At 43.4% G+C, this 27,888-nt stretch overlaps 1 protein-coding gene across 9 annotated transcripts in view; it reads left to right on the top strand.

Moving 5' to 3' along the window:
- AAK1 (AP2 associated kinase 1) overlaps nt 1-27,888 on the top strand; it is an 87,613-nt gene that overhangs the window by 33,804 nt on the left and 25,921 nt on the right. For 3 of the 9 annotated variants that reach the window (XM_041128257.1, XM_030034441.2, XM_030034438.2), the window contains exons 6-17: nt 3,889-4,010; nt 5,486-5,567; nt 7,515-7,647; nt 8,667-8,770; nt 9,779-9,858; nt 11,380-11,534; nt 11,660-11,937; nt 12,749-12,973; nt 15,946-16,175; nt 16,836-16,993; nt 17,398-17,514; nt 19,341-19,439. In XM_041128257.1, the coding sequence (XP_040984191.1) occupies nt 3,889-4,010; nt 5,486-5,567; nt 7,515-7,647; nt 8,667-8,770; nt 9,779-9,858; nt 11,380-11,534; nt 11,660-11,937; nt 12,749-12,973; nt 15,946-16,175; nt 16,836-16,993; nt 17,398-17,514; nt 19,341-19,439 (1,783 nt within the window). Of the gene's footprint in view, nt 1-3,888; nt 4,011-5,485; nt 5,568-7,514; nt 7,648-8,666; nt 8,771-9,778; nt 9,859-11,379; nt 11,535-11,659; nt 11,938-12,748; nt 12,974-15,945; nt 16,176-16,835; nt 16,994-17,397; nt 17,515-19,340; nt 19,440-25,368; nt 25,425-27,888 lie in introns of those variants that run through there. The other 6 variants (XM_041128259.1, XM_030034440.2, XM_030034442.2 and 3 more) reach the window with 3 other exon arrangements.

Here is a 27,888-nt window from a genome sequence, read left to right as displayed (position 1 = left end):
CCCTTTCAGACAAACACAGCTGGATTAGTTTCAGTGGCCTGTGGCTGTGATTTTGAATTAACCCAACAGGATTTGCCTGAAGCAGAACAACTCCTGTTGGCACAGTCTCCAGCTGATGGGAAGTTGTCTTTAAACTGAAAGAGGGTAGATTTAGATTAGATATAAGGAAGAAATTCTTCACTATGAGGGTAGTGAGGCCCTGGGACAGGTTGCCCAGAGAAGTTGTGGATGCCCCATCATTGGAAGTGTTCAAAGTCAGGTTGGATGGGGCTTTGAGCAACCTGGTCTAGTGGAAGGTGTCCCTGCCCCATGGGAAGGGGCTTGGAACTAGATGATCTGTAAGGTCCCTTCCAACCCAGACCATTCTGTGATACAATTCTATGAAGTGACCAACAGCTGGGGACAGCAGCACCTTTAAGCAGCATGCCTATAGGCAAAAGTGGACATCTCGCTGCAAATAAAGGGCAGGAAAAAGGTAGTATGCCATCTCTGTGTGTGTTTAAGGTTTTCTTTCCTGATCTGATGGTTAACTCTCAGGTGCTGTGTCAGTCTGTCCCTGTGTGCTTATGGCATGATGTGCCTGTACAGGGTGTGATGTTTAGTTTGATGTGCTTTGATTGACTGCCACAGGCCATGTATTGACGCTGCTTTTTCCCAAAAACTAGGAAGCCCCTCGTGCTGCCTCTGCCCTAGTTAGGACCCCTGTAGAGGCAGTGTAAGCTTACTGGCAGTAGGCTTGCCTTGTGTGGTTACCTTTGCTTGTTCTTGCAGATATTTTCCTCACCCTCAGGATTCATAGCCATTGCTGCTGCAGGGCAATCCCTAAAAAGTTTATTTTTGTTCTTCTCTCTCTGGAGTAAGAACACTTCCTATACCTTTAGGTTAGGCCTTTTAACAGCGAAGAACAAATGGCCAAACCTTCTTCTGGCTGTTATATTACCCTGGTTGTGAAGTCTCTCCTTTGAAGTTGGAATCTCTGCAGAGAAACTGTAATTGTCAGACCCCAGAGGAGTATTTAGTGAGGTGGAGGGAGGGGAAAATCTGTCTAGGACTGATGATAACAATTTACGCAGCTACCCTATACCTAGTGGCAGTTGTTTGCATAACTTGTTTTATATTTAACCTTGTCTTCCCAGTCTCGCATCCTATAATGCATATTGCTCAAAGCCCCGGCTTAGAGCCAACTTTGATTTCTACAGCTCAGAGCCTTCTGCAGTGAGAGGTCTCCCACTTCTACCTATGATGCTTCTGCTAGTCTGAACCCATCTGGTTGCAGGAGTAGATGACTGGCTTGCAGATGAGTGGCTGATTTGTCTTGTAGTAGACACAGCAGGATACAGCAAAATACTGTGTCAGTCAACCTGGAGGATGCTGTTGATCAAAATATCTTTCTCTTTTCCTTTCCCTACTTTCTGAATTAACTAGAAGGTTGTGCTCTCATGTTAAGGATTTAGTTTCTTCTGCTTTCATTTTAGCAAGAGGCCTCCCAGTGTTGCACTTTGTGGTGTGATAAGATAGTCACGCAGTGCTGCTGTTATCTCTGTGCTTTCTTCCATCAACCTTCTTTGTAATGCCAAGTCTTGCCCTGATGCCACCAACAAGCCTTTGCCTGGAATTTGTTTGAGCGGATCTGTGTTGAGAGTGTGATATGTAAAATTGTTCAGTCCTCTAATGGTAAACCTTTTTATCAACTGTGTTTAAGAATATGCCTGTGCCAAAATCAGTTAGTGCTCTGAGATGTCACACTGCATTCATTTCTTTGCTATGAAATACTAAATAAGCTTTCAGAAGTAAATAGTGAATAAATAGTGAATGGTGCCAGGGGAGGAAGGGAAGTTGAAACACCTCTAAAGAGACCTGAAGGCACTGGAAAGCAGTCGGAAAGTGTACCTTGGTCGTGCATCCCTCCCAGATTGCTACCTGAACTTAAAAATACCGGCCTTAGAAGCCATTGGTTTCGTGAGAGGATAATGCGTCTTGATTTTGCTAGTTAAACCCTTATCCCTTATTCCTTGTCACTCTGTGTCTATGCAGTGTTTTACTAAAGAAAGGTGTGTGTTTCAGAGAGCAAAGACAGAAGCTAGCTACATTCTGTAACTAACAAAACTTCAGGCAACTCATAGTTTCCCTTGAAGATTTTTGTTTGGCATCTAAATCTGACTTTGTCAGTGTTGGGCATGTCAGAGACTGCAGCCAGAGTTGTAAGTGCTCTGCAGTGCTGAAAACTGGATTATGGCTTTTTGAGTGTTTGACTGGAAGAAGGCATGTTCATACTCTTTTAAAAAGACAGCTTTGTCTGGCCTGGCAGTCAGTAGCAGTAATTCAGGTACTTTGTTTTGCTGCTCTTTTTTTTGGTTTTTGTTGTTGTTGTTGTTGGTTGGTTGTTTGTTTTTTCCTGGAAGTTACTGAACAAGCCTGGTTGCTGGATAGTCCAGTGCTGATGTTTAATAATACTTGGAGGATGTTTTGGTGAGAAGTCATGTCAGATTTCTCAGCCAGATAAGTGGAAGGATTCTTCTGGAAACATTTGAGTATTTGCAGGGAATAGGGACTAATGCTGTCAGTGTTGATCTGCTGGGGAGAACATCTGTGTGCAATGCTTTATTCAAAGCAGATGGATAGCAGAGGGGGGGAAGGGGAGTTGTTTAACCCTTGGTTTCAAGCCAGCATTTCCCCCCTCAGCTGCTCTAATTTGGCTGCATTTTCTGATACTTAAAATGCTGACTACTTCTTTTTCTTTCCTTCTTGTAAAGATCATCCTCGATGGGGAGCTCTACATAAAAAGATTTTGTTAGCGAACAACTTATGTAGTGATTTTTTTGAAATATATGAGCAGTATGTTTTATCTTGTTGTTGTATCTGAGCATTTGACATTGATTGAAGATAAATATGTTAAAAATTGTGTGCATTCTCTTGAGAGAACACACTGTTAATGCCACTGTACAGATGAGGAATTGGAATGCAGGGATGCTCTGCCAAAGCAAGGAACTGAACCCAGGTTTTTCCACATCTCATATCAGTGTTGAAACATTTAGACAGCTTTCTTGGGTGGATGCAAGCTAGACTTTTGTTAATGCATGATTAAGTGTGAGTATTTGGGGGAAAGGCAGTGACTCTGCTGATTTTATTTATTTATTTTTCAGCTATCCCAGGTGTTTGTTTCAGCATTTGTTTCAGTTGTCTGATTCAAGCTACCAAATAATATTTAAAAGAAAGGGGTCATCTTCTCAGCAGCCTGGAGGAACCTCTGCTGATACAACCACTGTCTAGGGAGTATAGGGTACCCAGCACATTCTGATAATAAGCAACTGAAGTGTGAGCATAAGCGGAGGTTTGTTTTGAATGAGACCCAAAGTGACAGGTGAAATGCAGGCAAAGAACTGGAGATGTATTACAATTTCAGAAAGCATAGAAGTGTGTGTGCTGTCATCCATTTGCCTCCTCTCTGCCCCACTAGGCAGCAAGGAGTTACAGCCCTTTATAAAGCTGTGGACAGCTTGTATTAGCTGTCCCAAATTCAGATGCCAGACTGTGGGTCATGGTAGCTCAGGGAAGTTGAGCACTAAAGACACTGGGACACAGTTCTAGTCCTGAAGCACATAGTAGTCTTAGTAGAGGCAAGGTGATGTGCTTGCAAAAGGAGAAAGGAGGGGTGGCAGGATGGAAGACAGTGTTACAACTATGCTTCCACGATTTGACTTCTATTTTACGAGATGTGACAGAGTTTTGATGCATATTTTCTTTGCTGTCATGTTATGCTTTTATGTCAGATGTGTCTGATATGTCTTCAGGCACTAAAAACCCTGGCTCATCTAAAGAAAACAAATGTTTTTGTTTGTTTTTTTTTTTTTCTCTGAGTGATTCTGTATTTGTCTGTGATGCTTTCAGGTTGAAAACATCCTGCTGCACGATCGTGGGCACTATGTCCTGTGTGACTTTGGAAGTGCTACTAACAAATTCCAGAACCCTCAAACAGAAGGGGTGAATGCGGTAGAGGAGGAGATCAAAAAGTAAGTGCACTTTTTCTTTTCAACTCAGACATAGTTTGTATTTGAAGGGTAATTTTTTTCTTGTACTGGGACTAAATTTTACTCAGGCCTGTTGCAGCAGATTGGATGCTGCTGCACAGAAGTGTCTGCTGCAGGTAAATAAGTGCCTAGGGGAAGGTGAAACAATAAATTGAGCTTGATGTAATTGCTTTGGACCTGAAAGACTGAGCATAGTAATGCAGAGAAGTTGCCCACCTTGACAAAGTAGTGACATGCTCTGTTATGTATGGGGTCAGTCTATCTCTGTCCCTCATCTGTCTTGGCTTCTTTGAACTGCAGTACAGCAGATGACAAAATCCCTGTCCTCCGTGAGCCACTCTTCATAAATCCTTGCAGTGACTAAGGGAACACATGGCCTAACTTCTCAGCTCTCAGAAAATGTAAGGACCTTGAGGTGTTTTATCTGGCTCCTTCTCTTCTCCCCATGCACGACCAGCTATAGTGCTAGCAACTAGGTGCACCCTGATGCCTTTAAAAAGGGAACTTGGCTGTTCAGTAGGACCTAGATCAAGAATGGAGCAGACTCGAGGTCCTTGGTCTTGCTTTAGTTTTAACAACATCACTGCTGCAAACTTTTCAGTTCTCTTTAATACAATATTCTGGCTAGAAAACAGCATGTTAGAAATGTGTGCAAATGCCTCCTTTTTGTTAGGATTCAATTACACCTGCATGGATTTCCTAGATTGTTTGACTGAAGTTTTTAGAGCTCTCCTAGTCTGACTTTGCAGTCCCTTTGGAATACCCTATTTGTACACTTATTAACAAGCCTGCAAAACCTTTGCCTTTAGCAATGCTTTCTTGTGATCAAGGTAAATAGCATGCAAGGTGTCATAGCAGAAATTATACACCTACTGATAGGAAATCTTATCATAAGAGTCTCTTAAACTGTGGCACAGTTTCCAGCTTTTCTATTTGTAGTAATTTGTTAAAGTGAGGCAGATTCTAGCTATAGTTTGAGATAGGAAATAACCTTTCCCTTGTTTACAATGACTCTGAGCAGGAGTCCTGGTATGGAAGTCTATTTATCAGGAGCCACGTATCTGGTTACAATCTTTTTAATATAGTTGGGCAAAGCCCCAGCAGTGAGGACATTGCAGAGGACATTTGACTACTGACCCTGTTAATACTCTGAATGCTTGAATATTTCTGTTCTAGTTCTTAAAATGTACTGTTTTGTGAGTAAATTGCTTGCTCTGGAAAGGATCTTGGTTACTGCTTTGGTTTCACAGGGCAGTTTGCAGTGGTTAGTATTTTATTGTTAAAGGTATATAGCAGATGCTGCTGTTAAAAGATTTTTCCAATAGATTGTCTTCTTTAGTATCCCTTTCACTAAAATGAATAGGGAAAGAGTGAATTATGAATTATTTGGAAATATGGCACAGTGAAAATGCATCTGATATCCGCTTTGAACTCACTGATAGATCTTTCTGCTACAGGTACACTACGTTATCCTATAGAGCACCAGAAATGGTCAACCTGTATAGTGGCAAACTTATTACTACAAAAGCAGACATATGGGTATGTATAAAAACTGCTTAACATCATACAACTGGCCTGCAGCTTGCTTTCATTACTGTAATGACAGGGTAACTGTCTGGCTGGGGCTAGCCTAGTTTCTGTAAGAGACTGGACAGTTTCTGAATAAAGAGTTCCTCTGCTTGACATTTCTGATGAGTTACTGCTGAGCAGGGTGGTTTGTGGATAAAACCTGCATGCTTCTTTGCATGCTACCTCCCATGTGGTTTTAATTTAGAACAGTGCAAACCTGATTTTGTATCTTAAGAGTTAAACCAGAAAATTCAGAGTATTGTGACTTCTTGTGCCTGGGTTGGGTTGCAAGCATGTGAAATCAAAGTTACTGGTCAGAATTTAGTAGAAAACTGCAAAAATAGACCTCGCCCCAGGAGCAATCCTGGACAGTGTAACACAGGTCTGAGTTGTCAAACCTGGCCAAAGACCAAGCTTTTGCACTGCTCTTTCTAATGATCAGTGCAATCTTGCCATGCTTTTCATCTTGAGAGCAAAATGCAACTGTGGTGTAATCCATTACTAGCTAACATGATCAAGGATAGAAAGCTTCCCTTTAGTTGGGATGGAGATGAAAAAAAGTCTGTGCTGTTTGTAGTGGCAATTCAGCAAATGGGAGGTGTTTAAAATGCTAATTCAGTGCATGTTTGTATGGTTTCTGAAGCCCTGAGCTAGGAAGTAACAAGGCAGCAGCAGTATAAGGAGAGTTTTAATGTATCCTCAATAGCTCTGCATCTGCATATACAAGAGGGAAAATTGCTGGCGTGACCTCTGCTGGGAAGAGTCCTCTGTCCTCTCTGTGAGCTCAGCTTGGAGTCAGGAATGCAGCAGCTCCTGTGGGGCTCTTGCACTGCTGAGTTCAGCAGGAGGTTTGTAGAACTGGGCCCTGTACCAGTGCTGGGTCACTCGCCTTGGTGTTAGAGACCCAGAGAGGGAAGGTTACAGCTGTACCAGCATGAAAAGATTGTCAGGGCCTCAAAGGCAGCCAGAGGAGAACCAAGGATTTGTGCTCCTTCCTGTGATAATGTGGAAAGGTGGAGACCCAAAGGCTGTCAAATAGCTCACCTCTTCCTGGCATGGAAGGAATTCTGTTCTAGTGACCCATGGAGTGTTTCCAAACGAGCGTGTGGTGGTGTGCACAGTGGGGCCTCAACCACAAGGCCTGTTGCAGCGCTTGTCCTGCTGGAAACCTCCCTTTCCTTAAACCTCATTGAGGTTATTTTAAACTAGAGTGCAATTTAATTGTGAACTCCTATGACAAGATATAAGCTGATGATGAGTTGCTTAGGATTAGGAAATGTTTCCCCCTCTCCCCTCTGAGATGGTGGGAGTGTTTCATAATTAGCCCTTTGTGCAAAACTTGTATTTTCTTTTGAAATAGGTGGTGATTCTTGCTGTCAAAAGCAGCACGGAAATAGATGGAAGGGTGATAAAACCTAGCAGCCTGCAGACTTATCTGTATATCTCTCCCTGGTATATATTTATAATGGTTGAAAGGTTGTTTGAACTTAAGCCTGGAAACAGTTTGGTTTTTTCTTTGTCAGAATAAATGTATTAAGGATGATGGTTATCATTTATTTTTGCTATTACTTTGCTTTTCCCTTCCAGTATGTGGCGGAAACAGGCTTTGCCTGTTTAATGACGTGAAGGGTTACACTATATGGAGCTGTGGGGGGTGTGTGATGATACTCACACAATCCCCCAGATTACAGGATCTCAGCCTGGCGAGGGAGAGCTCTTCATGTATTTATCTTCCCATAAAACTATGCTTGTTTTCAAGTCGATCACAGGGATGTTAAAATGTAGGCCTGACATCATGCAGGACCCCTATAGTAGAACAAGCTGGAGCACTTTCCCTGTTGTTTACAATGGTATTTGAATTGTGCCATTCCCTGGTTTGCTTCAGTTTAAATCCTTTGCTCTGTTCTCTCTCTTCAGGCCCTTGGCTGTTTACTGTACAAGCTGTGTTACTTCACCTTGCCATTTGGGGAGAGTCAGGTGGCAATCTGTGATGGCAATTTCACCATTCCAGATAATTCTCGGCACTCGCAAGACATGCACTGCCTCATCCGTGAGTGTCTCTGACAGTGGCATAATCCACTTCCGCAGAATCAAAAAAAATAGCAGAGGTGTTTTGTTCCTATATTCCCTACTCCTACAGTAAAACAGCTGGTGTTTCTCTTCTTCTAAGAGACTTGCTTTATCCACAGGGGTGGATAAAGTGATCTTTTAGTAGCTTGGGAGATCACTCTTCGAAAGAAATTATGACGAAAAGAGATTTCTGTTTGGCTAGGCTGTAGTGAACTCTCTGGAAAGGCAGGAAAACAGGCAGCCATTTGGTTTAAGAGTCCTACAGAAACTTGCACAATGAGCCTATTTATGCAGAAACGTATTTCTCCACTAATAAATCTATTTGGATAAGGAACTGAAAAGAACCACAGTGACTTAGACTAGTGATAAGAATTCATCTTCTATGAATTGAGAAACAGAACTGAAATGATTTATAAATAACCCACTGACTAGAGTGAATGTGTAATTAAGGGTACAATGCACTACTGGCAAAGCTGGGGCAGCTCCCTTGTTTTCAGCACAGCATTTGATTCCCGCCCCCCCATTCCCTAGCCACAGTCTTGACTAACAGAGAGTTGAATGTGTTTGCAGAGCAGCCTGGTATTTTCTTTGCTTATGTGGTCATATATGTGGCTGGCCTGTCTTCTTCCCCGCTGACGCACTGGGGTTGGATCAAGCTCTTTTACTTCGGGTTCACTTGGAAATGCAGAAGTCGAAACCAATGCTATTCCCTGACCAGGCAGGCTGCATTTCCCCTCCTTGCCCTAGAGCCTTTGATAGCAGCTACAAATTGTTCATAGCTGTATTGAAAAATATCTCCTAGTCCATCCTGACTGTCTGTCTTGCCCCTTTCTCTCTGACCCTGATGATCAGCTCAGCCCCGCTGACCACTGACCGGGTGCTTTGAAAGACACAGGGCACCCTGTTAGCATCTGGTTATACCAAATGTAGCTCTGCCACAAATGGGTCATGTGAATCTGTCTGTTCTATTGCTGATAGTAGCATCTCTGTCTTTTAAAGGGTATATGCTTGAGCCAGACCCTGATAAGAGACCTGATATTTATCAGGTCTCCTACTTTGCATTCAAGCTGGCAAAGAAGGAATGCCCAGTCCAGAATGTCCAGGTGAGTAGCAAAGGAGTGGACTGATACAGGGCTTTGTGGAAGGAGACCAGGGGTGGCAATTGGTGAATATTGAGTGTTCTGCTGTATTCTGTTGGTTGTTCTCCAGTCCTGTAATTAGGAGGGTCTGTCTTTTTTTTTTTTTGTAACTAGCAGCACTGTTTTGGGTTGGGTTTTGGGGGATGGGGGCAGGAATCAGGGTTTTGTTTCAGTATGTTGTTTATTTCTGTTTGTCCCTGATTTACCTCCTCACCCAGTTACCAGTATGAGGCCAACCAAGAGATCTTGTGCATGTGAACATGGAAAATTAGGCCATGCTTGTGAAATGGATTTGATTTCCAGGCACACTTATTAGCATGCATAATTTGTGCTGTAGTTGGTTTTAAACATAGCAGTTTTGTCTGCTGTCTGGCTGGGACTAGCCAACTTGCATTTGAACCACATCAGACCTTACACAACCACCTGCCCCTTCTTAGTGTATCTTTATAGAATTCAATTGAAAAAATAGAGTTGACAAGTATTTTCTTATGGTGTTACGGACATCTGTGACATGACACTTTATTTTGTTGTTTCCAGGTAAGAAGAAACCTTTTTTTTCCTTTTTTTTTTTTCCCCCCATGTTCAGGTGGTTATTTATGGTCTTTATGAATAAGATATGGTTTTAGTACTATTGTGCCTGTATTTTTTATAGCAGTATTAATAAGTATTGCTGCTATTGTCCCCAGGTTGTCTTTTAAAAATACCCAGGTTGTGCTATGAAGCTTTGTGTTTGGATTCCACGTGTAGTAAATGGTCAAAAAGCTGAACCGTATTTTTCCCTTGTAAAGACTCTCCCAAACTACTGTCTTCTCATGACATTAACACTGAGGGCTTTGTTCTGTGTCCAGCATGAGGAATAATTGCTTTGGGGATCCCCCAATATCCCTGTTTCATCGTGATGCTTTTGCAAATTATTTCTGACTCTGTTTTCTGCCCTCAAAATACAAAATTTGGTGTTTTTGGGATCTGCAGAACTCTCCAATCCCCGCTAAACTCCCAGACCCGGTTAAAGCAAGTGAAGCTGCTGCGAAGAAGAGTCAACCAAAGGCCAGGTAACCACCTCTGTATTATGCTCAGCCCTCTCTCTTTTTACTGTCTGTTGTCTTTCTGCTGTTTATTAGGAAAGATGATTAGTATGTTTAGCTGTTGCCTTGTGGGCTTACATTTACACGTGCAGACAAACACTGCAGTCCTGAGGCTTTTGCTTCAGTGACATAAATAACCATTGATCTAATTGATCTGAAAGGCAGAAAACGCAGATATTAGGGGAAATTTTTCTGCATGGTGGGGGTGGGGGTGAGACTTCGGCGATGCTCAGCATGACTCAACACCTAGGCTTTTTGTATTGAAGACATTGCTTGACGGCAGCACTTGAAGTTCATGCACTTAGATGAATCTAGTGTGTCATCCATCTGGAGACAGTACCTGGAGTACCTGAGAGCAAAGTCAGGAGAAAGACTGCAGCTGGCCTGCAGTGGGCCTGGAATTGGCCCAGAGAACATGAGTCTGCTGAGAAACCGCACTGGGGACTATTGCTGTTTGAGTTTGACCCTTGGCAGATGATAACCTGACCCAGTAATTACTGTATGAAATTGCTGTGATTTCTGCAAGAGTCCTATAATTTCTTCGGGGCGGGGGATGACGATGACACGGGGGGTGGGGAGCGGGACAACACACAAAAGCCCAACCAGTCTCCATCTGAAGAGCCCAATTAGTGGGGAAACCACTGTACTGCTGTGGTTTTCTCCTCTCCTGCTGCTGCTTGCTCTGCTTATGATACTGTAATTGAGACTTGTAAATTCTGTTGGACAAAACCTGTACCTTATTTTACTGCAAAGTGAGCAGTACAGCAGTGGGCACTCTAAAACCAGCAGTTTTCTTCAGACTCTGAAATAGGGCGTCTTTCCTCTTGTCTGTCAGTCCAAGGAGTCTGCTTTGTTTGTTTTTGTAATTTAGTGCAGCTACTCTCACATTAGTAGAACAACTTGATATCTAACAAGCAAATGTATCCACAGAAGGGTAGGGTGGTGTCTGCCTGCTTGGCTCTGTTGCTGTGAATTTTTGGAGCTCAGTAAATATCAAGCAAAGATCAGAAGAGGTCCAATGACCTGATTCTGTAGTAGATGTACTAAAGTTAAGTTACGTCTAAAGATGGCAATTTAGACAACTCTGCCCAAAGGTACCAGCTGCTCTTAAGCTAATTTATGTCCTTCATCTGCTCATCCAGTGCTCTAAGTGGATTTAAACAATATTTGTAGCAAATATTCAAATGAGTTGAGTGATTTTGACAAGTTCCAGCTGTCCAGCAGGAGAAGATGCCACAATTGGCAAAGTTGTCAAAACGATAGTGTCGGGTTAATTGTTGTGAATGCATCTGTTAAGTTTTACTAAGCTTGCAGTTTTCTGGAAAGTGTTGATGTGTGTGTCTGGATGCCCACAAATGCTTCACCTTTATTAGTCACATACTGCTAAAGTATGGATGAGTTTTTAAACCCCTACTGTGTCTTCCATGCGCCAACTATCGGGCAAACAAAGACTGTGCTCTTCCTTCTATTCCTTTCTGTATTTTGTAGGCTGACAGATCCCATCCCTACGACAGAAACTTCCATAGCACCTCGCCAGAGACCTAAAGCAGGACAGACACAACCCAACCCTGGAATTTTACCCATTCAGCCAGCCTTGACACCTAGGAAGAGACCCACAGCTCAAGCAGCCATTCAGGCACAAGGTGAAACCATGTTCCTCGTGCGGTGCTTTCCTGCCAGGCACTGCGTACTGCAGAGCCATGGTGTGTGTTGATCTAATGGATCTGTCTTTTTTTTTTTTTTTTTTTTTTTTAATCCCCCCTACTAGTTGCAGGACCTGCTACCCTGGGCAGTGGTCAGCCTTCGCTACCTGCAAGTGTCCCCCAGCAAAAAGCAGCACCTCAACAGGCTCCAGCACAGCCACAAGCCAAGCAGGCGCCAGCTCCGCAGCAGGCCTCGCAGGTGCAGCCCCAGGTCCCTTCTACTCAGCCACAAGCCACACCTCAGCATCAACAGCAGCTTTTCTTGAAGCAGCAGCTTCTGCAGCAGCAGCAGCAGCAGCAGGCTGCCTATTACCAGCAGCAGCAGATGATGCAAGCTCAGCAGGTAGGTGTGTATGGCCGTGTTTGCTGCATGCTTCCCGTGCTAGAGGTCTGCAAGGCCGTACCTTTGCATTTATGGCAAGTGCCCTGTTTTTTTGGGGGGGATACGTGCAGTTTTTAGGCATTTTCCAATGTGTCTAGTGAGATTTTTTTTTTTTTTTTTTGCTATGCAAGGCTGGCATTTTTAACTGTCAATGTGGAAGGCCTTGGCATAGTTTTGTCATGTACAAACACAAAATAAGCAATGCTGGTTAAGTTTTTACAGCTCCAAGTGTTTCAGGGTCTTGAGGTCAATGCTCAACTGATGAGCAGAGGGGTACAATTTCTCTTCTGCTCTCTTTGTAGTACAAGAAGCCTGGCATGCCTTTTCAACAGTAAGATTCAGGTCTGTGAATGCATGAGGAGTTAGATGGGATGTGTCTAGATGACAGACTTGCATGCTTAACTGAGGTGTTTATAGCAGCATAGATCTCTGCTAAAGCATATTTAACAGTGGAAGCAAAGGGACAGTGAATCTTCCTATCCTGTGGAAAGGTTTGGATTTGATAAAAATGGAGAAAGGAGTTTGGGCCCACAGGACAGTCTGTGCCATGGGAACCACATACAGGCAGGTGTAACACAGAAAGGATCTAACGTTAGACCAGAAGGCTGTTTTTCACCACTCCTTTGCAGATGGTCTCCAAACCATTGCAGCCTATTACTGCTTTGCCACTTGCAGTGGCTGTAACTGTTCCTGTGGCTGGCCCCAAGTTTTGGTGGTGGTACCCCTGTTCCCAGCTGTGCAACAAGCAACTCAACAACTGGTTGTTTCCCAGTTCCCAGTGATGCAGCAAGGAGCGCCAGCACAGCAGCAGCTGATGCAGAACTATTACCAGCAGCAGCAGCAACAGCAACAGCAGCAGCAGATGATGGCCCAGCAGGCAGCAATGCAGCAGAAGACAGCAGTAGCAGCAGTTCAGCAAAAGCAACAAGCCCCAGCGCCGCCGCAGCCCCAGGCCCAGCAAAGTGCAGCCCAGCCAGCGCAGCCACAGGAGCAAGTGGTAAGAGCCTTGCGGGAAGCAGTGGGGCAGCAGGATTTGGAGGACTGGCAAGTGTTCTCCTGCCAGGTCCTATAGGCCGGGAGCACCCCAGCAGGGTGGCTGGCTTTTCAGACCCACAGAGCCCAGGTAAACCGTGCTCTAGGGCCTGCTGGCCCCTAGTGCATTATTACTGAGTCGCACATGTCAGCACTAACCTTGCTACCTCAGACACACGTGCAGTTGTTTGGATTGCTCTTTCCAATGGGATGCTGGACTCTGGAGTTGTGCTCTGGGTCCATAGAAAGAAGATGAGTAGATGATGAGTAGAAAGCAGATGAGAAGATATTCTCTCTATCCCTCCCCTGTCACATTGCTCTAGAAGATGCGATAAACTCTTTGAAAAATTGTTTGTACTCAACGCATCACGATGGGCACTGGGCAACAGAACTACTTGATGTTGCTGCTTGTGTGGAAAACTTCCATCTTATATTCAGGGCTCTGATGCAAAGAAGGGTGCAAGCAGCCTTCCTGGTTGTTTTTGGCAGTAGGGTAACTTTTTGCTTTAATGAATACTATGGAAAGGAGACTTTTCAAAGCACCGTATCTAAAAATAAATAAATAAATCAGCCACTTTACTAATCATCCGAACATGTGTCCAAAATAAATGCTCTTTACTTAATGGAAAATACGGCTGTCTGCAACAGGGAAATAGCCAGCTGTCCGCAGTGTTAAAGGCAGGGGAGCTGTGCCAGAGGGCAGGATCCCCATTGCCAAAGTGTCTCTACAGTATCTATGGGAGGAAGCTGTGCCTTTTGCTTTCATTCCTGTGCAATTCCCTCCACTCTTGCTTGTTTTTGGGAGTGCAAAGGGATGTCCCTAACTCTAGTTGAGTGTTGGAAAGAAAGCATGTGCAGGCACCAGGCAAGGGGAAGCTGCCTGGTATTTTGCTGTACCAGGTTGCACGTGTGCAAAGCAAACGGTATCTGATAACAAACCACTTCAGGTACACAATGTTTGAGTCCAAACTAAGGGCAATTTGTGCTTGCTTGTTCATGAATTGCCAGTTATTCAGGACCTAATTAATCTCTTGAGCATACTTCTTTTGAAGTGACATCAGGAATTAATTTGACTAATAAACTCCATAAGCCAGTGACCTGAGCAATGCTAGGGATGCGTTGTTTGTTTTGCTCTCTGGTGTGTCTCAATGCTCTGTCATATTCACCCCCTTTTCTTTTATATTAATTTTCAGCACTAAGCTGATTGTTAGGGTAGGTGACAAGCTTGGAGCTGTTGTATTCCTGGTCTTGTTATTCTTTTGCTGAATGACCTGGGGCAAGTCAGTTTATTGAAATTGGTGGGAGATTTTCAGTGCATGCAGACAGGTTTTCGATGGTGCCCATTATTACCCTGTTCCTTTTAGAGGAGAAATGCCTGAAACAGAGTATTGAAGTGCATCTCTTAAAGAACTTTGCTGTGATTCACTAGCACGGAAACAGTTTTAATTTTTTTAAATCAGCTAGATTGAAAATTAGCCTTATCCCCCTGGAAGGCTGATCAGAATGGACGCATCTGGACACTTCTCCACTCCTGCAGCAGTCAGGAGGGAAAAAGTAGTGGTCGGCTCATTTAAAAAACGATAGTGAGACATGGTTTCTACAGAGCAGAGTCACTGAGCAGAAGATACCAAGCCAGGACCCGTCAAAACCTTTTCATGTTGTGAGACTTCAGCTTAATAAGCTCTGCATTCATTTCTGTGGCAATTTTGGCACTGCTTTTTTATTTCTCAGCACCAAATGTACTGTTCTGCAGTGACCTATATAGCAAGATGTAAGGTGGGTGCATCAGAAGCAGTCAGGTCAGTTTGCTTCTCAGCCGCAGTGAATTAGTCTGCCTGAAAATGCCAGATGAAAAGCAAGACAGCTAACTACTTTTTTGCCTTTCCCACTGTAGTTAAGCACCACACTGGGGATGTAACTCTTTTTGTCATTGCCCTCTTAGGTCTTTCCAAGTCTTTCATCTGTCTTCCTTGGTCAAAAATGGCCTGGGATGATATGGGGTGGGGAACAGGGAGCTAGGGCCCAGGCAGTGAAGGTGATGTTCACAGCTTTCTGCTCTCTGCATTCTAGTTTTCCTGCTTTAAATCCAACCATTATACTTCACTGACAGACAAATTTTGAAAAAATCACATAATCGGAAGTGATGCTGTTGTTTATCACTACAAGACAGTATTTCAAGTATTTATGGGTTTGCAAGTTTAACACAAGAGTGAGGTAATGGAAAAATAAGATCAGTCTGAGGAAACCCCTTGAACTTTCTAGAGGGTTTGTGGCTGGGCTATCTTGGCTTACACCTAAACCAAACGTGCCTGTTTTTCTCCTCCAGATTTTAATGATAAATGTTGCTCCTGTGGTCCTTGCCTTTTTTTTTCTTCCCCCCCCCCCCCCCCCCCCCCCCCAAGAGAAATCTAAGAAAGCTTCTTGCACAAGATTTCTGCAGAAGACCTGTATTCCTTTAGGGATTTGACCCCAATCACACACTGTATTCCTTTAGGGATTTGACCCCAATCACACATTATCTGCTGGAAGAAGCGCTGCTCCTCACCTTACCCCACTCCTTGTGTCCCTGTGACAAGACTCCTGCACACTATGATCTTGACTTCTGTTTTTTTACCTCTGTCCTGGATCTCGGCCTCTTTACCCATGAGCAAGTTTGAGACCAGCTAGCCTTTAATGACAAGCACTAATAGAGGCTTTGCCTCCAGAGTTACACCATAGAAAGGGGGAGAAAGTCTCTGCTTGTGCAATTGTAGTAATCCTGAAACACTATAGATCAGTGAATTACCTCCTGTCCCCGATTCTGTTGTTGGTTTGTTTTTTCCCCTCCAGACTATCCCCAATCCATCACTTGAAGGTCAGATCCTCCAGCGTATAGCCATTTTTTCATCATGGCTGTTGTTCCTGAACAAGGACGTACCATTTTACTTGTTCTCCTAGATGCAGGCACAAATGAGGCAACAGCAAAAACCTCAAACCACGCCCCCCCCAGCAGTGCAAGGTCAGAAGCTGGGCTCTCTCACCCCTCCGTCCTCTCCCAAGACGCAGCGTGCGGGACACAGGAGGATTCTGAGCGATGTGACCCACAGTGCGGTTTTTGGGGTTCCAGCCAGCAAGTCTACCCAGCTTCTTCAGGCAGCTGCTGCTGAAGCCAGTCTCAATAAGTCCAAGTAGGTGGCTGGTCACTTGGTGTCAAAGGGTATGGAGGGGAGGGGGTAGATGAGGCTCTTCAGAGATTTCCTAGGTAGCTAGGAAATCATGAATGAGATGAAGGTAGGCAGCAAACTCTGAGGTTTAAATTAGTATTTGCCTTCCAAAGACAACAGTTTAGGGCTTGGCAGAAAGTTGCTGAAAAAATTCCCCAAGGGCAGAGGTCCTCCCTAGTGCTTCTGTGCTCCCCAAAAGCTAAGCAAGCAGGGTGTTCCTCTGGATTACAAAAGCTGGTGTCGTTTCAGCTGTTCCACCAGTAGCCCTGGTGCATGCTTCACGCTTGCTGCTTAGCATCAGCACTTCCCCAGGAGTATTTGCTAGCTCGCTTTTATAGTGCCTACAGGCAGGAAGCCTCCACGTGGGGCAATGCAGAAAATTGTTTCAAATGGGATGCTTATGATGCTTGTTTTAATCCCTGACACCAGGATGCTCAACCAGGTTAAGAGTAGATAAGGTTAATTGGTCCCAGGTTTCTGGGTATGCAAGTACAATAACTTGTGCTGAGTGTTTTAAGTAGGAAGTAATTATAATGCAGTAGCTTGGACCAGCTCATAGTGCTGGCCAGAGGATTTCAGATGGGTTATTAATGATTGTTGTTTGGTTGGGATGATCACATCCAGATCTGCTTCCACCACACCCTCGGGTTCCCCAAGGACCTCACAGCAGAATGTCTATAACCCGCCTGATGTCTCCACGTGGAATCCGTTTGACGATGATAACTTCTCCAAACTCACAGCTGAGGAGCTGCTGAACAAGGACTTTGCAAAGCTAGGTGACGGTAGGTTCATGGAGGTGGTTTAATGCCAGCCCGCTCTCAAAATGGAAGATGGCATGGAAAGATGATGCTTTCGGTCGGATGCTGCTGGGGTGCTCCCATATTATCATGGTCCTCTGTGCCTGTGAGAGCTAAATCCTTCCAATTTCCCTTCTCAGTCCCTGTCCTCTTTGAGCAATTACACTTAAATGAGTATGATCCTCAAAGGGAGAGGTACTAACTGCTTTTAAAGTGGCCTTGATCTATTGGTTGTAGAAGCTACAGTTTAAACTCTGCTTCACCTGCAAGGTATGATTTGCAGGATGGGGCTTAAGTCACATGCTGGAATAGTGTCCTAAAAAAATCTAGTTAAGCAACCTACCTTTGGAATGGAAGTTTTTCCCCTAAAGCTGCGTCTGGCATTTCAGGGAAAGCTCCGGAAAAGATGGGCAGTTCCACAGAGAACTTGATTCCAGGTTTCCAGCCGGCTTCATCTGCAACCCAGGCAGATGCATTTGGTGGCTCTTCCTTCACTGCTGGATCAGGTGAGTTTGTGAACATGTCCTACAGGACAATACCTTGGACAGCACTGCAGAAAAATGGCAAATCGTTGTCATAGCCTCTTTGAAAGGAAGGTAAAACTGATATAAATTGAGCTGGGCCTTGGCACTGAGAACTGCAGGATAGGGTTGGCACTTCAGTAAAGAAGGGAAGGTAGGAACGGCTCACGTACTTGTCACGGTTGGGTAGCAGAGACAGGAGGCACTGTCTATAGGCAGAGGTGAGGCTTTTGGTGAGGGAAGAAACTAAGTGAGCCTCTTAAGTTTGCAAGAAAGCTTCTTAACATGTTAAAGTTCCATGCAGTTCATAATTAGAAGTAAAATATAGAGTGTGCAATAAGGAAATTGGAGTCGGAGACTTTGGTCAGACGTGCTGGAGGATATTCCTTGCCTGCAGGTGTTAGGCTGTATGAAGCAGGGGAGCAGGGATAATACTGTCTCTGCTGCAGAATGAGGAGAATAGCAGACACAGGAGTGCGCAGGGAAAGTCCTCAGAAGAGAGCATGGTTAGTCTCGTAATTGACATGTTAAATGGTGAAGGCAAGAAGTTTTGCACTGGCTGTGCTGTCTGGGTCCAGGGGCCAGGAGTCCTTGGCTGGTCTAAGGAGCTTTTCGGCAGAGGTCTCTGCATGTGTGACCTTGTCTGGTGCCTCCTTTGGTACTTGGGTACCAAGGTTTTGCCATGAGAAGCCCCTTCTGTGCCGAAAAAACTCTGTGAGTGCTGCTGCTTGTTTCTATTTCTTCAGCATCAATTCTCACTGAATGCAGCAAAGACCTGCCAAGCACAGTATTGGAAAACTGCTTTCAGGAGCCCTAAATGCAAGTAATCCTCTCCCCTGTCTTCTGTAGCCGTTGTTACTGGTGACAAATGCAACTGCTTGATGCTTCCTCATGTAAGCGCACCAACCCTTGGTGAGAGGAGTCCTGGGAAGAGACTGAAGAATCCTTTGTGGGGCAAGAAGTGACAAATCCATTTATGCTTATTTCTATTTATAAAGAGAGATTTAGAGGAGCTTATAACTGAGCTTGGTATTGTTGACTCTTACCTGAGAATTAAGAAGTTGAAGTCCATGACGCAAGAGTGCTCTAGGGGGTTGCTTTCTGAGTTTGTCCAGCTGTTCAGTTCCCTGTGAACAGTTTATGATGTTCCATCAGTCTTTCTGGAGGGATGTTGAGTAGCAGCAGCTCCAGATTCAGCTGTAATGTACCTTCTGCAAAGCCTGAGAAACATCTGCACATTCCGGGCTTTCTGGACGCTGTAACGTTCAATTCTTTTAGTAGTTGTCTTTAAAATGTGCCCCTTGACTTTCCTGTCCTGCAGTTTGGCATAGGAAGGTGTCTTGGAAATTCTTTTGGTGCTGGCACTGGGCTGGGCACTTCTAGCCCTTTTCTTTTTCTTTCCTCATAGATAGGAGCCTGTCTAAGCCTGTCTGATGCAAGATGCTGTATCTTTTATTTCAGACAAAGAGGCCCAACATGGGGGCTGGCCTGCTGTGTGTCCTTTGTTAAGGCATTTCACCTTTTGTGGCGCTGTAAAGCGAGATAATAGTACTTCCCTTTCAAGGAATGTTTTGAGATCTGTGGGTTAAATTGTGTTGGAGAGCTACATGGTAATGGTTGTTTGGTTTTGGAATTTTTTTTTCTTTTCATTAGCAACATAAACTTGTTCTGAGCGTGGATGCGTGTGTCGTTCTTGTCAGGCTGTAGCTTGGGCTCTGTAATATTGAGCTGTGCCTGTGCTGAGATTTTGCTTGATGCTTTCTGCTTTTCTCTCTTCTCTGTTTCATTCTGACTTTTGTCTTCCTGGTTACCAGCTGAAAAAACGAAAGACATTCTGAGTTTGGACACTAGCCCTCCTCTTCTGACTGTGCCTGATCCTTTCATTCCTCTCCCGTTATCCGACACGCCAGGTAACCAGAACTGAGTTTATGGAGGGGGGCAGATTCTTGTTGTTTGTTTTGTACTCTTAATCTTTCGGTTCTATTTCTAGGCACACCTGAAATCCTGGGCCTCAGTCAATGGTGCTGGGTGCTGATAAGCTCTGCTGAACTCAGTGGTAGTAATGATGTGTAGTGCTTTCTGCCATTGAATATCTGTGTGTTGGTGGGAGCGGTGCTGAGCACAAGAGCCCTTAGTTTTCATGGCAGACCCTAGGGTTATCATATTTTTTCTAATGACAACAATGTTGGTGTCTCTAAAGGTTCAGTATTCAAAGCCAAAAATAATCACTGGGTAATTACCCGTTCTGACCTAAGTGATTTTCAAATTGGTCTCCAACTTTGAAATTGTAGTTTTTATTATTGTGAATCTTTCTTTCCTGTAAGAGTCAGTGTTTCTTTGACTTCCAAGGTCTATTGCAAATGCGTGCTTCATGTGAAGCACAAGTTAAGATGTAACCTTTTCTGAATTGGCAAAATTTTCTAGTGCAGTTGGTAGCTATTTCCATTTACTTTGCAGTACTACTTAAGTCTTTCCTGTGTGCACATTTCTGACTGCAGCAGCCAACACTTTTTAGCACAAGATTATGTAAGTGCTTAGGAGCTTATTTGCAAATCAGTGGGATTTGGAATATGGGAATGTTTTTATCTTGGAGTTTCTCTAAGCCCTCTGGTGAATGTGTGTGACAGGTCCCTTCTTGTCAGCTAGCCCCAGAGGACAAACGCTTGTTACAGCTCTCACCTTTGTCCTTAGCTCAAGCTGTGGATCATTGGTGGTTTGACAGTAGAGGACCCAAGCTTCAAAATGACATGCTTGTAGAGATGGCATCTCTCCACGGAAAGTTAAGCAATTCGGGGGAAAAAAAAAAAAAAATCTATTTTTTCCATAACTGTGTGGAACTTGCTTCCTTTTGGTTGATGCTCAAAGAGCATGAGAAATGTGTTTTGGTTCAAAAGGGTTTTATTCATAGATGCTGCAGTTTGAGAGAAGAAGCAGAACTGTCTCCCCTCTGTGAGCGCTTGCCAGGAGCTGACCTGCCCAGCTATAGTTTGAAAAGAACCTACAGAAGGCAGATGACTGCACGTTTTTCTTTGCCCCCCAACCCCATCCCCCAATGCTATTGGAAGCATTGGTTTTCCTGACTTGAAGTCTGTTGGCCCAGACTACTATTTAATTCTCTGCCAGCGTGCTCAATGCATACAGTTGCACACCAAGACTATTGTTTTCCTTATTGCCTACTGCATTTTGATACAGCACAACCATACGAAGCAGTAGTTGCAGCCTTAGCAGTGGGAGCTCTGAAATTCTTTATAGTACAGAAGCCACTGCAGAGCAATTGCCTTTCAACCCTGCCCGTGGGTGCAAATAATCAGAGCAGCACTTGTCTGCAGTTTTTGTGGTGCCAGGTTGCTTGTCCCACAAATCTGTCCCTGACCAGTTGTGTATCTTTGCAGGCAGGTGCTAAACCTTCTTTTGCTAATCTCTCTGCCTGCATGTGTCTGGTCCTACTGAGTTCAGTGGATCTTCTTCCATGGGGGCAAAGCAGTGGGCAAGGGCACGCAGGAGATCTGGCTGTGTTGGCTTCCTGCAGGTTTCTGCAAAGACATCTCTTGATTATTTTTTGTTTTGTTTTGTTTTTTTATTATTTTTAACATAAAACTTGAGGCCATGAGCTCCTGAATGTTTTCAAGGACCAGAGCTACAGACTTATCCTTAGCTTTGAAAACTGAGAGGGGTTATCTGTGCTTGTAAATTCAACAGACAAGATAAAGATCCTGGATTTGGGCTTAGGTTTTCAATCTATGTGTCTTATCATGCAGAACAGAGTCGTCTTTGTTCTTCTGTGTCTGCGTTACCTGTGCAGAAACATCCCCAGAGCAAGCAGAGAGGTCTTGGATGAGAGGGATATGCTGACTTGCATGTGAAAGGCATTCTTTTAGGTGTGCCCCTTGGGTCAGTAGAGCTGGGATTGACTTTAGTCTCTTAGTATATCAGTATCTCCAGTTGCACATCTCCAAGCTGTCTTAGTTTTGTGCAGAAGCAGCTGAATTTTTGAATGCTTGCTAAATATTTGCTTTCTGTTTGGAACATTTTTATTTCTGAGAAGACCTTGATAGTGAATCTCATTGCTCTGAAAACATTTTACATCTGTCTCTTTATAGACTGGGAGCATGCATAGCCCTTTCAGAAGTAAAAGCGTGAGTCTTTACCCCTTGGTTACAAGAGCAGTGTTGTTCAGGAAGGCTTTCAGTACAGGCATAAGTGAGGCTTTGATTTGGTATTTTCCCTATTTGTCATACAGAGCCAGTTTTGTTGGCTTTCTGTGCTCTAAACCCGTGACAGCTGAGAGCTCAGCTTCTTTTTTTGCTTAAGCCACAAACTTACTCCCTTTGCTGGCACCTGAGGGTGCAGGTGGCATCACTTGAATGTTGGCCAGAGACCTCCTTGGGCTTTCCCACCTTTCCTCTGTATGCTTGGAAGGACAGATGAGCCCTTCTATCACAGATTCCTGAGAAACAAGTAAATGATGCTTAACACATGACAAATAGCCATAGGGTGCATCCTCAGACAGCCTAAATATGTTCAAATGGAGGAGCGTACTGCCGTGGAGCTACAGCCAACAGATGTGGCTTTAAGTATGACTGCTTGCTTGTAGGTTTAGCAAGATCACACTTTTGGTTCTGTGTAGTCAGTTAAATGTGTACAGCAAGGACAAACCTTGGACAGCAGGTTCTGGCAGACTATCCTGTTTGTGGATCATGGTGCTGGAAATGCGTAATATTCTAGAGGAGGTTGTTTTTTCATTTGTTGTGGGTAACAAGCTTTGCATCCAGAGAACAGGTAACGTAGCACCCTATAGAAGGCAGAAATACCAGCTCTGGACAGCAATCAAGTGGAAGTAGGATGGTTTTCAGTATATTCCTCCTTCTCCAATGTGTAATGGCTGCAATTCTTAATGGAATTGTAACTAGTAAGAGATGCTGGCAAGAGGGATGTAAAAATATGGCAAAACATCTGTTAAAATAAGGGAGAATTAAATATTCATGCTGAAAACATTTTTCCTTGTGCATGTGTAGGAAAGTGAGCCAAGTTCTTCTTAATAAGCTTATTGCAGGCTTCACTGCTGGTTAATCATAATGGAGTATTTGATCAGAATGGTAATTTTTCTGCTACATGTGGCTACTTAATGTCTATCAGTATGAATTTAGCTCATGTGAGCATGGGAGGCTAAATTTTGCACAAGGTATTCTGGAGACCTGAAATTAAATGGAGTTACGAAGCTTCAAGGCAGATCTTTTCCTTTGTCATTGAGGCTTCACGCTGTGAATAGTCCCAAGTCTAAAGTTTTTATGCCTGTTATATATGGTAGGATTTGTTTCTTTTGACTTAATTTCTATTGGCATGAATGAACTTTGGGCTCAATCCTGAAAACCTGCTTTGCAGAAGTATTTAATGAGAGGTTTCACCCAGAGCATGTGAATACTTCTGCTTTAGCCCATGTCCCTTATTAACCACTGAAACTAAAATGCTTAAGCGCTGTCTTGATGTAGTTACCCGCATTCTTCAGACATCCATTAGTGTCAGGAAAGGTTTTAGATATATCCTCTTTACTCTAGAAACATCGGCTCAGATAAATGAGGTTTTTGAGTAAGTGAAGGGTGGATCCAGTGCAATGCCCTCTGAGAAACTGCCAAAAATACTCTTTTCCAATTGTTTCAGGGTTGGTTGGTTTGTGTGTGGGGGGGGCAGGTCTCCTCCTTGCTCTAGTTCCAGATAAATGTTGTTCTCCCAGGTGGTCTGTGCTATCAGCAGTCCTGGCTTATTCTTTCCTCTCTGCAGAAGAGGAGAGAGATGAGGTGGTGGGTTGGCAGCAGAGCAAGCAAAGAGTTGTTGTTGAGCAGCAGCACTGAGGTGTGAGAGCTGAGAAAAAGTAGTTCTGCTCCTCCCTGTTACTGGATCACTGGATCACGGGATCTCCCCCGTGCTGCAGATCGCACCGCACTGATTCATGTGCGAGCCAAGTCCGTGTGTGTGCAGGGTGGTGGTACTGGTGGCCTCTGCGCATCAGTACCGAGTACAATACTGTCTTTGCACAATAAGTCAGTCTTTGTTACCCCTTTTCAAAAGAGAATGGATCATTCTTTGCGAATTTACACAACCATTTACTCCCTGCAATAATTCAGCATCTTGGCTGCAGCTGACACAAATGCATCTTTAGTGTAGTTAGTTGTTTGAAGAACAGCAACATCAAGCGGCCTCTGTGACATTGTCTTGCCCATAACAGAAAGTGAGATAAGAGAAATTCCATGTCCAGCACAGCTAAGTAAACATGCAGACATAGCTGGGGAAGGAAACACAGGCCAAGAAAGCATGCCTGTGCCATCTGGGGACACACTGGATTCTCATTTTTGATGAAAAGGCAAACAGCATTGCTTATTAAAGAGTCATTGTCATGTTGGAGTTCTCCAAAGCTTTTAACTAGCACTTTACAGATGATTTTTGCCTTTTTATTTCCTTCAAATACTCTCAGACTTGTGTGGTTTTACATTAGCCTGAGAGGATGCTTATCAGGGCTAAGGAAGTAGGTATCTTGCAATGCAATTTCAAAGCAAAATGCATCCACATCCTTGGCCTGTTTCTAGAGCTAGCTATCAAAAACGTGTGGCCCTGATAACCATTCCTGCTCAAAACATAATTGGCTTCAGAAATAGGAGTTTTAAACAAAACTGGATTTTTCTGATTGTGTTCTAATGTGTGGCCTTCAGGAACTGGGTTTCCAAGGTTTCTCTGCAGGGTGCTAAAGCAGCATTGTGAGGTGGAGGTGAGTTTCAGCCTATTGCAATGTTTGAAGAACTGGAAATGGGAAAGAATCATGAAGTGTTGAGATCAGATTGCTGAAGCTGGCAGTTTCTAGCACCTGGAAACATGAGCTAGGACTCAAACCATTGACATTCTTGTCAAAACACACAAGTTGAGCTGCTTTAACAAGGCCACTATTACTAATGTAGGAGGGCTCTATTTTTTTTTTTTTTTTTTTGGCACAAAATACTTGGTGACATGTTTTTCATCAGCATAACTCTCTCTAGCCCAGGCCCATCAATTCTGAGAAGATAACTGTATGCTCACCTGTGTCAGGGTGTTTATAACAACTGTAAAAGAAAAACTATATTTCTAATGAGAACTTATATTTGTTCCAAGGTGACCCATTGAGATAAAGTAATTGCAGACATGCACAAACACATATTGATGGGTACTAACGATTTGAATTTACATCTTGAGTTGGAAAAATGCAGAAGGGGAACTACTCATCTAGTAACTTGATGAATTAATTGCCATATTATTAACTGAGAGTATAATATAGTGTCTTGATGATTAGGAGCAGCAAAGCTGACAGACCACTCGATTCCCAACTAAATGAGTGTAAATAGTATCTAGTGTTGTTTCTGTCTGGGTTTTGAGTTTCATCCAAAGCGATATTATTTTACAAATATTTGAGATCTTGAAAGTTAAACTAAAGTTGTTTGATTTTGATCTCTTAAGGAGCCACTGTTAAATGTTGTCCTACTATTCTCTGTGGTTTTTACCAAGTCACGTGCGTGTGTATTTAAAGCATGCCAATCGCTGGGTTTTTTTCCTTCTCTTTCTATTTGTGCTATATAAGAAACAATTCAATTTCACAGAAACTCCATTAGGAAAATTAAAGTCCAATGCCTTCCCTTGATTAGTCAAAGTCCTCTGTTGCTGAATAATGTGCAGGGTTTCCTTTAATCTTTAATACTTGATTAATCAATAGGCAGAAATCCTGGAGTGACTAATCTATACCTACCTTGGTAATTTGCCCTCCCACTCGCAGCACAGTTGACTTGGCAGGATTTTTACAACCTTGTCTTTCTTTCTCAGTTGACATCCGAAGAAAAGAACTCTGCTGTGTGCTCTATTGAATTGTCTTTCTTTTTGCTATTCCTCCACAGTACATGAGTGAGTAATGTTCTTACTGTATGCAGTGCCTGGCTGGTGGACTTCTTTGGCTTTGAGATGTTGCATCTTGATCGTTCAGTGCGTTACCAACTTATGACGGATTTTTGCCCTCCGTTCCCTTTTTAACATGCAAGTTTCTCAGGAATCTTTATTTTCTAATAGCCTGCTCTAACTAAAAACCCATTTGCTTCCCTTGTCTATTGATTTATATTTTTTTCATAACTCTAGTCCTTATCAAAATGCTTTCTGCATATACTTTGTCGCTTAACAGGTATATTGCCAAGTATAAATGCAGCATGCCAACTTACAGTCTTTGGCAGTGGTGGTGTTGCAGATGCAAAATCTGTGCAAATTGACTAATTGTAAATCTCAAAAATCAGATGTGTGCATGTGTTAGAAGGCATCTGAAGAAAAAGGTCAAAATTTTCTCACTGGACTGTCCAAAGCTGTGCTGCTCAACTGATGCGTGGGGTTTGAACTAGCCTTCTTGTCCATGATAGAAATGGATAATTAATTCTGCTAATGCTATATGGCATTACTTCCTTCTTAGGTTGATGCAAATCAGAGGAAAGGCTCTTGCTTTCATTCCCAGAGGAAGTGATTTGGTTTTCTGGTCTCTGAAGCTACCAACATCTACCATTTGGGGATGCCTCTGAGAGCTGTTAGCTGTAGGCTCTTGCTTTGCTTTTTCTGCAGTGTGTTTTGCTTACTCTGACTATGATGGGAAACTATCAGTAATTTCTTACTGTAAGGAACTGGGAACTTAGGAAGAATGTGAAACATTTGTCTAAAGGCTGCAGTACGTGGCTGGGCTTTAGCTCTGGAAGGGGTTGATAGGGCACTTTTTAATCCCCCCTGCGTGCTTTTAAGCTTAGACACCTTCTTAAGACTTGCTAATGAATCTTGCCTACTCCACTAGTGTCTCTACTAGCTGATGCAAAGCCATAGCAAACTTGCTGCCATCCTGTCAGGACTGAAAATGGGCTAAGTAGAAAACCCGACAGAAAATGAAATACCAATGGTCAGATCAATCCTGAACCTGAATCAACCTTACTTTCCCTGTGACCTGGAAAGCTTCTGGCAGATTTTCTGTAGGCTGTCTTGGGAAGAGGATGCCTCCTCATGTGGGAGCACAGTTGTCAATTAAAGCACACGTTTCCCAGCTGGAGTTTGATAAAAGCCCTTCTCGACAGCCCTGCAGGAGCTGTATGATATAAAATATTATTGTATTGGGTTACGTTTTCTTAACCTTATTTATCCTCATGCTTGTTCATATCTCTACTTATGAATAATCTGGATATGTCTGTTGGATTTGAGGCATGATACTATAAAATACTGAATTTAACTGCATGTTGAGTGATACAGGATGTGTTTTGTCCTGTCATGCTCCAGTCTGAGCTCTATACAAGCACAAAATTAATTGCAATGGGGCCTGAAACTGCAGCATAGCAGAAGTTTTTATTTGTTTATTTCTTGTTCCATTGCTGTTTGCTGCATAACTGATCTTCTTTGCCATCATGACCACTTCTAAAACGCAGCTTGTAATTGTGTGCCCACATGCCCAGAGAGTCACAAGAAACTGGTACTGTAGTGGCAAAACATCTCTCTGGTTTTCCTCCAGTAGAAGATCTTTGCTAATGGGATGGCAGATGTGAGACGGTGTTCTAGAGAAGTCCATACCTGAGGCTGTAGCCTTCATCTCTTTCTGCAAATGGCAGATACAAGCTGCATGCTGTTTGCTTTATTGGTGGAGTCCGTTCTGCAATTGATGATCACTTCGTATATGTGTGACTTGGAACTGTTGCGTTTGTACAGATGCCCAAAAATGAGGCTAGTTATCCCAGCTTTTCCTCTTCTTGCACTGCTGTGTTTCTTACTCATTCAAATTATTTAGTATTGCTGGCTTCTCACCATCTCAACCATGGCTTCACTTGCAGGTGAAGCAGCTTTTCTCTTGGAAATCAAAATTAAACTTCTGCTAGAGAATTCCCTTGGTGGCAGGACCCAAAATGCATTTTGGTATCATGAGAAGAGCCTATTTTTTCTTTCTAGGTCTGCATATAGTTAAACTGCAGCTGCCTAATGTTCATGCACAGGGAAACAGTCTAGTGTGCAGAAGATACCCTCTTTGAGTTACTGCTTTGATCATGGAGCTATGGTGAAGCAGAGGCTTAAGAGCTGGGTTTATTTGCCACAGCAAAGGCATGTAGTGTTCTTGGACTTGAGTGTCTGATGTGGATTCAGAAAAACTTCCTTTAGCACATGTGTTTTTATAGCATGTCAAGCTAAAAAGAACAAACCTAACTCTTGTAGAGAAGGTATTCCTGCTGACTAATGCAGAACCATGGATTGCGCTGGGCCTTCACTAACTGTTCCTTTGCTCCTAGTTGAACATGAATTTCCCACCACTTAAAGCGACTGCTGTTCCTTTATGTCTTATTC

This window comes from Aquila chrysaetos, chromosome 13, assembly GCF_900496995.4.
Source record: "Aquila chrysaetos chrysaetos chromosome 13, bAquChr1.4, whole genome shotgun sequence".
Classification (NCBI taxonomy): Eukaryota; Metazoa; Chordata; class Aves; order Accipitriformes; family Accipitridae; genus Aquila; species Aquila chrysaetos.
The sequence above is the reverse complement of the archived record's forward strand: the minus strand, read 5'-3'. Positions and strand labels throughout refer to the sequence as shown.